This window comes from Stegostoma tigrinum, chromosome 5 (assembly GCF_030684315.1).
Source record: "Stegostoma tigrinum isolate sSteTig4 chromosome 5, sSteTig4.hap1, whole genome shotgun sequence".
Taxonomy (NCBI): domain Eukaryota; kingdom Metazoa; phylum Chordata; class Chondrichthyes; order Orectolobiformes; family Stegostomatidae; genus Stegostoma; species Stegostoma tigrinum.
In genome coordinates this window covers 26,502,947-26,515,755 of record NC_081358.1, presented here as the reverse complement: position 1 = coordinate 26,515,755, position 12,809 = coordinate 26,502,947, and the positions used below count along the sequence as shown (strand labels likewise).

General features: G+C 45.0%; 1 protein-coding gene across 10 annotated transcripts in view; it reads right to left on the bottom strand.

Annotated features, from left to right (window-relative positions):
* The window catches only part of stau2 (staufen double-stranded RNA binding protein 2), a 320,197-nt gene that overhangs the window by 256,330 nt on the left and 51,058 nt on the right, over positions 1–12,809 (bottom strand). For all 10 annotated transcript variants that reach the window (XR_007247362.2, XR_007247363.2, XM_059645862.1 and 7 more), the window contains one exon: positions 4,364–4,523. Coding sequence is in view for 8 of the 10 variants with exons in the window: in XM_059645862.1 (XP_059501845.1) it covers positions 4,364–4,523 (160 nt within the window). In the remaining 2 variants the exon portion in view is untranslated. The remainder of the gene's footprint in view (positions 1–4,363; positions 4,524–12,809) is intronic.

Sequence of the window (12,809 nt, the reverse complement as noted above, 5' to 3'; positions counted from 1 at the left end):
TTCAGCTGTCAAAGTTGCTGTCTACGGTGCTAGACAGTCAAATGACAGAATATGGTAACTGGCTATGTGGAAAAGGGGGTGTGCTTTGTCTTTCCATGGCTGCACAAAGAAAGACCTGTCAGTTTTAAACAGTTCTGATTAGAACCTCCTGCCAGAAATGTGAATGGGAATTTCTCAGTATGAAAACAGAGCACAGTGGCATTTTGAGCATGATTGCACTCCTTGGAAAACCCAGACCAACTCAAATATTCTTTATAAATCTGATGACTGAAAAACAGGCAGACTTGCATTTATATAGCATTGTTCACAATGTTACGACACTCCAGAGTACTTTACAGCCAAAAAGTACATTTGAAGAGTGTCCTAACAATGTGTTCTAACATTTTCGAAGAACAGTCACTGCTGTGAAGCAGGAAATGTGGCTGCTTAGGTGCACACAATAAGCTTTTTGCAATTGATAACGTTTTAGAGATGGTAATTGAAGGATAAATATTAGTCAGGACTTCAGGGAGAATTCCCCTGCTCTTTTAAAAACAGCCCCATTGGATCTTTTACATCTGCCTGAAAGAGGCCTAGTTTGCACACAACACAGCACCTCTGACAGGCATGCTCTTTTGTGTTTAACTGTCTGGTACAGAACTTCGAAACTCAAACTTCCAATTCAGAAACAGGCCACTGGGCAAGAGGTTCGTAACAAGTTGATTCTTGATTCCACGGCCTTTCTGACTTAAACTAGCTAAAACAATTATTATTTGTTGGAGGATGAATTGCAAAATTTGGGTCAAATCTAATAAATCCTTAATACTATTGACAAGATAGACAAAATAATCTGGATGTCCTCGTACAATAGTCATTAAAGGTAGTCAGACCATAAGACTCAGGAGCAGAATTAAACCATTTGCCCATCAAGTCTGCTCTGCCATTCGATCACGGCTGATATGTTTCGCAACCCCATTGTCCTGCCTTCTCCCGCTAACGCTTGATCCTCTTACTTATCAAGAACCTATCAATCTCTGTCTTAAAGACATTCAATGAATTGGCCTCCATAACCTTCTGTGGCAATGAATTCCACAGATTCACCGCCCTCTGACTGAAGAATTTCTTCCTCATCTCAGTTCTGAAGGGCAGTCCCTTCACTCTGAGCCTATGTTCTTGGATCCTAGTTTCTCCGACTAGTGGAAACATCTTCTGCATAACAATGATGGCAGATAAAAGTGATATACTGTTTCCATTATGACCCTTCAACTGTTTCCTCTGTCCACAAATGCTGCTGGGCCCACTGATTCTCCAGCGTTTTCTTATTTGTTCCAGCATCCACAAATTTTGCTTTTATTTTCGTAAGATTTTATTTTAGTAATTAGGATAAGGGTAACAGATATATGGGAACACCATCTCTTCTAAGTTTCCTTCCAAGCCACTCACCACCTTGACTTGGAAATATATTGCAGTTCCTTCAGTATCATTGAGTCAAAATCCTGCAACTCCTTCCCTAACAGAACTGCAGGTCCAGCTACACCAAATGGATTTTAGTGGTTCAAGATGACAGTTCACCAACAATCTCTCAAGGACAACTGGGGATGAGCAATAAAAGCTGGCCCAATCAGTGATGCCCATGTCCCATGAGTGAATTCAAACAGAGGTTGTAAACAGTGTCTCTGCCATGTTTCAAAATGTGAGATAGCAACACATTTGGGAATGAAAGAACAAAAAGAAATAAAAGGAACGTTGGTGATGTGACAAGAACGGAGTGGTAGAGCACAGAATATGTTGGGAAAGGGATGATAACAGCAAATCTGAAAAGGAAAGGGACAATATCTGAGAAGTAGAACTATTTTCATGTCAGCTGACATGCAAAACAAGAAGTAGTTAACAACTTTGTGAAAATGTAGCAGCTTAGTCTCAAAGGTAAAATAATCTCAGATTGGATAGGGAGAGAAAAAAACTGAGAAAGATCTTGGTTAATGACAAAATCATGGGGATGATTTGATTGGGCAAGAGAATATGGCGAATGGAGATTGGGGTGGGATGTGGGGTGAATACAGAGTCGGGTGATCAGATAGTTTCCAACTTAATAACAAGTAAACGAGCCCTTCACACTTCTTGATGGAGAGGATATTAGGGGAGCAAGAAGAGCTGGAAAGAAATGTTCCTTATTTCCAATATGAAAGTTGGTGATTATTTGTTCAAAATTAGTTCACTATTCAATTGGCAAAGCTGCAGAACAGACGGCAAATTGTCCAGACTTAACACGATGCTCATATTATCCCACAAATTTCAACAGTCTATCAGTTACATCTGTAAGTAACAAGCTTGAATAATGAGACCATGGGGTACTACTGAAAGATTTCTTACATCTGCATTTCTTACATTACTACAGCGACTATATTCTGAACTACCTAATTGGCTTTTAAAGGTGTCTACTGGTCATGAAAGCACTATTTAAAGGCAAATTTCTTAATTTTCTTTATCTGCACTGTTAAATTGAAAGGCTTAAAATCACTAATGGAAATAGCACAACTGGGGGTCTTGCTGCTGTATTCTTCACCAGTCTGGTATGGAAGTTTATTGGTATACAATAAACAGGCCCTTCGGCCCAAAATGTTTGCAGCAGCACAGTGGCTCAGTGGTTAGCACTGCAGCCTCACAGCGCCAGGGACCCGGGTTCGATTCCAGCCTTGGGCAACTGTCTGTGTGGAGTTTGTACATTCTCCCTGTGTCTGCATGGGTTTCCTCTGGGTGCTCCGGTTTCTTCCCACAGTCCAAAGATGTGCAGGCTAGGGGATCAGCCATGCTAAAAAAAACATTGCCCGTAGTGTTCAGGGCTGTGTGTGGGTTATAGGGGGATGGGTCTGGGTGGGATGCTCCAAGGGGCAGTGTGGACTTGTTGGGCCGAAGGGCCTGTTTCCACACTGTAGGAAATCTAATCTAATTGAATGCTATACAAATACCTTCTCAAGAAACAACGTAAGTCCTACTGCTATATGACTGTCACTATAAAAATGACAAATACTTGCCATTATGCTTTATTGAAATGATAGGCTAACCAGGACTAATTTAAGGGGGAAATTTAGAAAAATGCAAGAGGGAGAAAGAGATGCAAGGTTGAGCCGATAGGGTTAAATAAAGTGGGGTGAAAAGATGCTCATTTGGAGCATAAACCCTGACATGGAACAAATGTTTCTATCTGCACATTCTATGTAATCAATGCAAAAGCAATGAACAACAAAATGAAATCAAAATCTTTGCATTCTATAAATTCTATACACAAAGTATCTAAATTGTCACACCAGCTTTTAGGTAATATATGTGATTGGTTAGCTAGTTTGCAATGCAGAATGACATCGAAAACGTGGGTTCAATTCCTATACCAGCTCAGATTAGCATTAAGATTCTGCCTTCTCATACACAGGTCATCCATTTTGGTAGAAATAACAGCAAAATGGACTATGTTTTAAATGGTAAAAAAAGTGCAGCACGCTGCTGTGCAGAGGGATTTGGGTGCCCTTGTGCATGAATCGCTAAAAATATGATTGCAGGTACAGCAGGTAAAGAAAAAGGCAAATGGAATTTTGTCTGTCATTGCTAGAGGGATGGAGTTTAAAAACAGGGAGGCTGTGCTGCAGCTGTATGGGGTCCTGGTGAGGCCACACCTGGAGTACTGTGTGCAGTTTTGGTCTCCTTACTTGAGAAGAGATATACTAGCACTGGAGGGGGTGCAGAGGAGATTCACTCGGTTGATTCCAGAGTTGAGAGGGTTGGCTTATGAGGAGACACTAAGTAGGCTGGCATTATACTCATTGGAATTCAGCAGAATGAGGGGAGGTCTTATAGAAACATATCAGATTCCGAAGGGAATAAATAAGTTGCAGGCAGGGAGATTGTTTCCACTAGCAGATGAAATTAGGACGAGGGGGCATAGCCTCAATGTAAAGTGAAGCAGATGTGTGACTGAGGTCTGGAGGAACTTCTTCAACCAAAGGGTTGTGAATCTGTCGAATTCCATGCCCAGTGAAGTGGTTGAAGCTACCTCACTGAATGTGCTTAGGCAAGGCTGGATAAATTTTTGAACACTAAAGGAATTAAGGGACATGGTGTGCGGGCGGGTAAGTGGAACGGAGTCTCAAAAAGCTCAGCCATGATCTGATTGAATAGCAGGGCAGGCTCGAGCGGCCAGATGGCCTACTCCTGCTCCTATTTCTTATGTTCTTATGCCCCTCATCTGAAGCATGGTGACCCTTAGGTTAAACTCACCACCAGTCCTCTCTGTCTAATGAGAGAACAGCAGTATGGTCCTCTAAGACTATGGCCATTTTACTTGTTGCAAATATGAAATTCAAATAATTAGCATGAAATGCTCCAGTACCTGGATTATTATTCATAATAGTTTTTGGTGGCCGTGGACATGGTTTCGGGAGATTAGTCTCACTCAGTGCTTTGGCTGCAGCAGCATGTTGAGCCTTTTTAATACTACTTCCTTCCGCTCCCCAGCTTTGATCTCCGAGAGTCAACTGTACAGTGAAAATCTGTATGAAAAGAAAATCAAAACCAATTACACCAATGACTGACATTTACGACGTTCTGTAAACATCTCGAAGTCCATCAAAATTTAAAACAGCAATCTCACCAGGGCATATACAAAATGTTCCAAATTCAACATTTTTAATCTGCCATTCTAATAAAGTAAACTTTATCAATTTCACAGAATTAGTCATTTAAAGAAGAAGTCAGTTTCCAATAAATTATTCATGAACTTAGTTCTTATGCTGTCATTCTTTGCAAAATAATTGAACACAGCTAAACAACTGGCAATACAGCTGCTAATGGCTGAGTGATGGGAAGGGGAGATGCACTGCAGGTAAGAGTGAAAAGAACAGATAGCTGGGCCAGAGAAAATTTCGTAGAACGGGAGCATGAAGTCAGTGATGGAACTGAAACAAAAGGATGACAGTTCTAAACTCAAGACATTGCCAAGGCAGGTCAGCGAGAATAGGGGTGATTCAAAAGTAGAAGTTGGAGCTGAGTCGGATATACTCAGTTGAACTCTGGATAAGAGATGACAAAGTGTAGAGCAGGATGAACACAGCTGGCCAACCAGCATCTTAGGAGCAGGAAAGCTGACGTTTCGGGCCTAGACCCTTCATCAGAAAAGGGGGTGGGGGAGAGGTTTCTGAAATAAATAGGGAGTGGGGGAGGCGGATCGAAGATGGATCTGTTACAATTTTAACCTCACTGCGAAGCCTCTTCTAGGGATGCCTAACCTCAAGAAATTACCCTCCTCCCTCCGGACAAACCTCAGAGGATCTCTCTCCCACTTCAACCCCTCCAACTATCTTCTCCTCTATCTATCTTCAATCCACCTCCCCGTCTCTCCCCATTTATTTCAGAGCCCTCTCCCCCTCGCCCTTTCAGATGAAGGGTCCAGTCCTGAAACATCAGCTTTTGTGGTCCTAAGATGCTGTTTGGCCTGCAGTGTTCATCCAGCTCTACGCTTTGTTATCTCGGATTCTCTAGCATTGAAGTTCTCATTATCTCAGAACTCTGGATAAGCTTCAGATTTTAATGATGCAGGCTGCGAGGCTGACTAGGGCAGCCTGGAATAGCTGAGTCTGAAGATTACAACTTCACAAATGTAGATTTCAACATTAGATGAGGTAACAAAGGTTCAGAGAGGCTATTTGGCTGAGAAATTATGCTGGTAAATACCATACATATTCTTAAAGACGTAACAAATTTTGTCCCATAACTTTAATAGCAATATTATACTATCAGTGTTTATTTGGAGACTCTGTTGGTAGCACTCTTAATATTGAGCCTTCTGCAGACTTTTTGGGGCAAGGAGATTCATGAGGGCCTTGTACTTGCTGTTGAATGTAAAGTCATGTCGAACGAGAAAGGGGGAGGCCACATATGAATAAACCACAGTAAATATTAACTGAAGCTGTGAGGATCCAGTGACTAACTTCAGTAAATGTAGCAGACACCATTCAGGATCCAGTCATGAGACTATATTTTGCACTAAACGTCAACCACACTGGTGAGAATCCATTCCCTAAATGATTAAAAATTTTGCAGATAAAATGAGAGTTGATTGCTAGTGAAGTAGAAATCAGGGAGATATAAATGAATTAATCAAGTGGGCAGAAAAATGAAAAGCTGAAGAAGTTTGAGGTAATGCATTTGCAGAAGACAAGCAAGACAAGGTATACACAATAAACTGGGGGACTCCGAGAAATATGAAGGAATACGCTGCATGTCCACAAATTCCAGAGTGTAACCAGGCAAGTAGAACATGTGGTCAGAGAAGCATGCAGGAAATTTTCCTTTATTGCCTGCAACCTAGAATATAAAATGGAACAACTTTGAACCACTTAAAACATTAATTGAGGTGTTGCTACAGTATTGAGTACAGTTCTGATGACATGATATCTGCATGACATGAAGAATGCAATTTCACCAAAGGCAAAAAACAGGGCAGACTTGCTGCCAAGACGGAATTTTAGCAATTTGAAAAGATTAGAAAGGCTGGGGTCTTCTTCAAACAAAGAAGGTTAAAGAGAGATTTAGTTGAGCTTTATAAAATTATATTGTGTCTAGATCAAGCGGATTGGAAAGACCTATTTCTGTTAGCAGACAAAATCGATTTTGAGGAGGCACAGATTTAAAACAGTTGGTGGAAGGGTTAGAGAAAATTTCATGAGACTTTCAATCAGAGGATGATGAATTTGAGTGCTCAGTGGCTGAAAAGAGGCAGAGGCAGAAATCCAGATCACATTTTAAGTAAAATTTGGATAACCACTTGAAGGTAGTAATCTATAGCACATAGAACAAGAACAGGAAGTGGGATTAGGTTGGATAACTCTTTTAAAGCCAGATAAATAATGATGGGTGAAATGTATTTTTCCCTGTGCTGTAAAGCTTTTAAGTTTTTAAATAATACGGCATTCATAGTTTACACTAAACATAATCCACACCACTAAGGCTCCAATAAATAAACAGTGGCAACTATAATCTACACAACAGTGAGAAAGGAATACAGTGTCTTGTTCGTAAAAGACTGCAGAATTGTATGAAGCACAGCATCTCTGCAAAGTGGTAAGGTGATGTAAGTGGTAAATTGTCTGTGAAAGGGGCATGAGTTGGATGAAATAAAGAGGTGGGATTCTTCAGATGGTGACAGCACCTCATCAACCAGAAGTCAAAGAATGCACCCTGCTGATGGCAATGCTGTAGCTATTCAATACTCCACGTAGGACTAATTGTCTTTAGTTAGGACATCCGTCCCTCACTTGGGGAAAAAGCCCTCTATGGAGAGAGACCTGTCAATATAACTGGGGGCAGCTCTCTAGTCCCAGCATCAAGTCCAGGAACAGCAACCGCTGCTTGTACTGCACATTTTTCCATGAGCATAAGTGCTGCATGTCTGCCGTAGAGGTGACTGCTGGAAGTAGAGGCCAGGCCTGACCTGGGTGGGGTGTGGTGGGGGTCTTCTTGTGAAGTTTGGATGCAAAAAGAGTATTCGGAGGCAGGGGAAAGAACCTGGTGTTGTTTGGGCCCTGCTCAGGAAAAGAGGGCAGTGATAGAGGTGCCCGCCCCACCACTCTTGCATCTTAAGGGCCGAGCAGGCTTAGCTACCAAGCTTTACTCATCCATCCTTAATCTCCTGCCAGCAATCACAAAATTGTCACTGGGTAAGAAAGAGCCTTATGTGGCTATTAATTGGCCATGTAACAACTTGAACTGGGCTCACCCAATCCCTGACAGGTTTGGGGTGGATGAGTGGAATACACAGCAGTAAGGGTTTTATCAATAAATGCTAGGCTAGCCAGTGATGCCCATATCCAGTAAATAAATAGGTCTTGTCAGGGGTGGGAAAAGAGGTGGGTGTGTCATAAAATTCCCAGCATGGTCTGTAGTGCCTGGTTCTCCTTCACTAATCACAGTGCTGGCAGGTTTCACCTGGGTATAGGGAGGTCAGCTCTGAAACTGCCTGCTCCTCTAATTATTATGACTGCGTCATTAAATATCTCATTCAGAACATAGGGAGTGACAGATTCAGATTTTGGAGCAGTTTCACTGGCAACGCATGGAATTTGAGGCAAACCAGATATACGGAGGCAGACACAGAGTGAGGAGCCAGACATTGCAATCAAGAAGGTGCACAAAATGGATCATGGTTCAAAGGTGACTACACCACTGGCACACAGATACCATCACCATCAGCACAAATTTCAACAAAAGTGGTATGTAGGCACTTAGGTAGCACAGGGTGTTGTCACCCTGCTGGCATTGTGACGAGGGGATTATGTTTCAAACACAGTTGGGAGGCCACCTGAGCACATGGAAAGTGATCATTGGCAATGGGAGGTTGATTCATGTGTTACAGACTCAGTAACACCAGGAAGTTACGCAGGAATGATCACGTTCTAGTTGTGAGGAAGGCAGAGAAGAAAGCATTGGTTCAGAGGATGAAGTCAAAGCAAACTTCAGATGACCAAGAACAAGTGCTGCATGGATTACAAGTACATAACACGGTGCAGCACTGCTCACCCCTTGCTCTGAAGTACTCAAAGTCACTGTGGCTTTGATAATCTTCACCTCTGGCTTCTTCCAAGGATTGGCTGTGTTCATAAATGATGCCTCAGAAATTCTGTAGGTCACTGACATTTTTTTAGCCAAAGTTGGGAAGACACATACAATTTCAGACCTCACAATCATGGTGGCAATGTGTTTCACCTCCAACACTTTATTCCCCCAGTGCAAGTGTTATAATCCAGTTAGGGGCCATTAGTTTTTGAAGAAAAATCCAAACTGCATTTTAGCCAAAAAAAAACCATGCCACAAATTTTATATTTTTTAAAAATCAAAACACAAATGCAAACAGAAAATTAAATAAAGCAAATACAAGTATACCACCGTGATAGTTTATAACCACATATGTTGTTATGTACTCAGATTTATTAAAACTCCCCCAAGAATCCTCATACATTAATGCATGCCACAGTCCATTGGAAACTATCCTTAATTTACCTTAGCTCTGGCTATTCTCACATGTAAAGCTTTCATTTACCATGTCTTGACTGTGGATGCTTCAGCTTCTGGTTCTAGTTACTTTTCCAATATTTCCAAGCTAATTCAGCTGATTTTAGTTTCTTTTCACAAGATTCTGTGGAGGACCTCTGTAGACTCTTCCATCAGTTTTAAACTAGGCAATCTTCCAGCTTCTGTTTTCTCACAAAATTCAAACAAAATTCAAACTGAAATTAAGACTTGTTCACTTACACATAGCGAATGAAGAAGTCAGGTTTTACACTGCAGGCCTATCTAACTCTTAATTACTTTGGCTGACATTTAGTGAGCGACAATTGACCACATGTCGCACAAACTGCAATGGACCCTTTCAGCCAGCATCTTGATCAATTGTAAGCAGAAACTTTCTCAGGTTCTTAGGTTTAGTTTCAAGTTCAGACTGAGAAACTTGGGACAGAAAGAACTGTGATAATTTTTAAAAAGAGTAATTACGTGGGAATGAGGGCCGAGTTGGCTGTAATGACCCAGGAAAGACGCTTAACAGAAAAGATGGCTAATGAACAATGGCAAACATTTAAAAAAATGTTAATCACCCAGAAAAAAGGAGGATTCTAGGTGGGGTTAAACTGACCATAGTCAACCAAGGAAGTTTTGGACAGTATCAAATTGAAAGGAAAAACTGGAATGTCTGAAGTTTGTTAATACATGCATTTTTAATAAAGGTTACAGTCTCAGCGTAGAACTTGAGGTGAATAATTCAGTGCATTAAAAACAAATGGTAGAAAACACCCGCCCCTTTAACTTGTCTGTCTCCTCTCCAGCTTCAATGCGCCTCCCCCTCTCTCCCTATTTATTTCAGAACCCTCTCCCCATCCCCCGTTTCTGATGCAGGGTCTGGGCCCGAAACGGCAGCTTTTGTGCTGCTTGGCCTGCTGTGTTCATCCAGCTCCACACTTTGTTGTCTAGAATAAAATATGCTTGGCCTGCTGTGTTCATCCAGCTCCACAACTTGTTATCTCGGATTCTCCAGCATCTGCAGTTCCCATTATCTCTGAGAAAAATGGGCTGTTGGTGTCAAATGACACAAGGAAACAGAGAGACAGAAACAGAGATAATGGGAACTGCAGATGCTGGAGACTCCAAGATAATAAAATGTGAGGCTGGATGAACACAGCAGGCCAAGCAGCATCCCAGGAGCACAAAAGCTGACGTTTCGGGCCTAGACCCTTCATCAGAGAGGGGGATGGGGGGAGGGAACTGGAATAAATAGGGAGAGAGGGGGAGGCGGACCGAAGATGGAGAGCAAAGAAGATAGGTGGAGAGGGTGTAGGTGGGGAGGTAGGGAGGGGATAGGTCAGTCCAGGGAAGACGGACAGGTCAAGGAGGTGGGATGAGGTTAGTAGGTAGCTGGGGGTGCGGCTGGGGGTGGGAGGAAGGGATGGGTGAGAGGAAGAACCGGTTAGGGAGGCAGAGACAGGTTGGACTGGTTTTGGGATGCAGTGGGTGGGGGGGAAGAGCTGGGCTGGTTGTGTGGTGCAGTGGGGGGAGGGGATGAACTGGGCTGGTTTAGGGATGCAGTGGGGGAAGGGGAGATTTTGAAACTGGTGAAGTCCACATTGATACCATATGGCTGCAGGGTTCCCAGGCGGAATATGAGTTGCTGTTCCTGCAACCTTCGGGTGGCATCATTGTGGCAGTGCAGGAGGCCCATGATGGACATGTCATCAAGAGAATGGGAGGGGGAGTGGAAATGGTTTGCGACTGGGAGGTGCAGTTGTTTGTTGCGGACTGAGCGGAGGTGTTCTGCAAAGCGGTCCCCAAGCCTCCGCTTGGTTTCCCCAATGTAGAGAAAGCCGCACCGGGTACAGTGGATGCAGTATACCACATTGGCAGATGTGCAGGTGAACCTCTGCTTAATGTGGAATGTCATCTTGGGGCCTGGGATGGGGGTGAGGGAGGAGGTGTGGGGACAAGTGTAGCATTTCCTGCGGTTGCAGGGGAAGGTGCCGGGTGTGGTGGGGTTGGAGGGCAGTGTGGAGCGAACAAGGGAGTCACGGAGAGAGTGGTCTCTCCGGAAAGCAGACAGGGGTGGGGATGGAAAAATGTCTTGGGTGGTGGGGTCGGATTGTAAATGGCGGAAGTGTCGGAGGATAATGCGTTGTATCCGGAGGTTGGTAGGGTGGTGTGTGAGAACGAGGGGGATCCTCTTGGGGCGGTTGTGGCGGGGGCGGGGTGTGAGGGATGTGTCGCGGGAAATGCGGGAGACGCGGTCAAGGGCGTTCTCAATCACCGTGGGGGGGAAGTTGCGGTCCTTAAAGAACTTGGACATCTGGGATGTGCGGGAGTGGAATGTCTTATCGTGGGAGCAGATGCGGCGGAGGCGGAGGAATTGGGAATAGGGGATGGAGTTTTTGCAGGAGGGTGGGTGGGAGGAGGTGTATTCTAGGTAGCTGTGGGAGTCGGTGGGCTTGAAATGGACATCAGTTACAAGCTGGTTGCCTGAGATGGAGACTGAGAGGTCCAGGAAGGTGAGGGATGTGCTGGAGATGGCCCAGGTGAACTGAAGGTTGGGGTGGAAGGTGTTGGTGAAGTGGATGAACTGTTCGAGCTCCTCTGGGGAGCAAGAGGCGGCGCCGATACAGTCATCAATGTACCGGAGGAAGAGGTGGGGTTTGGGGCCTGTGTAGGTGCGGAAGATGGACTGTTCCACGTAACCTACAAAGAGGCAGGCATAGCTGGGGCCCATGCGGGTGCCCATGGCCACCCCCTTAGTCTGTAGGAAGTGGGAGGAGTCAAAAGAGAAGTTGTTGAGTGTGAGGACGAGTTCCGCTAGGCGGATGAGAGTGTCGGTGGAGGGGGCCTGGTCGGGCCTGCGGGACAGGAAGAAGCGGAGGGCCTTGAGGCCATCTCCATGCGGAATGCAGGTGTACAGGGACTGGACGTCCATGGTGAATATGAGGTGTTGGGGGCCAGGGAATTGGAAGTCCTGGAGGAGGTGGAGGGCGTGGGTGGTGTCACGGACATAGGTGGGGAGTTCCTGGACCAAAGGGGAGAAAATGGAGTCCAGATAGGTGGAGATGAGTTCGGTGGGGCAGGAACAGGCTGAGACGATGGGTCGACCAGGGCAGGCAGGTTTGTGGATTTTGGGAAGGAGATGGAAACGGGCTGTGCGGGGTTGGGGAACAATGAGGTTGGAGGCTGTGGGTGGGAGGTCCCCTGAGGTGATGAGGTCATGAATGGTGTTGGAGATGATGGTTTGGTGCTCGGGTGTGGGGTCATGATCAAGGGAGCGGTAGGAGGTGGTGTCGGAGAGTTGGCGTCTGGCCTCGGCGATGTAGAGGTCAGTACGCCATACTACCACTGCGCCACCCTTGTCTGCGGGTTTGATGGTGAGGTTGGGGTTGGAGCGGAGGGAGCGGAGGGCTGCCCGTTCTGCGGGGGAGAGGTTGGAGTGGGTGAGAGGGGTGGAGAGGTTGAGGCGGTTGATGTCTCGACGGCAGTGGGAGATGAAGAGGTCGAGGGAGGGTAGGAGGCCTGGGGGTGGTGTCCAGGAGGAGGACTTGTGTTGGAAGCGGGTGAAGGGGTCAGTGGAAGGAGGGTTGGGTTCCCGGTTGAAGAAGTAGGCATGGAGGCGAAGGCGGCGGAAAAACTGCTCTATGTCCGACCGTGACTGGTATTCGTTGATGTGTGGTTGTAGGGGGACAAAGGTGAGCCCCTTGCTCAGGACTGACCGTTCGTCCTCAGTCAGTGGGAGGTCTGGGGGGATGGTGAAGATTCGGCAG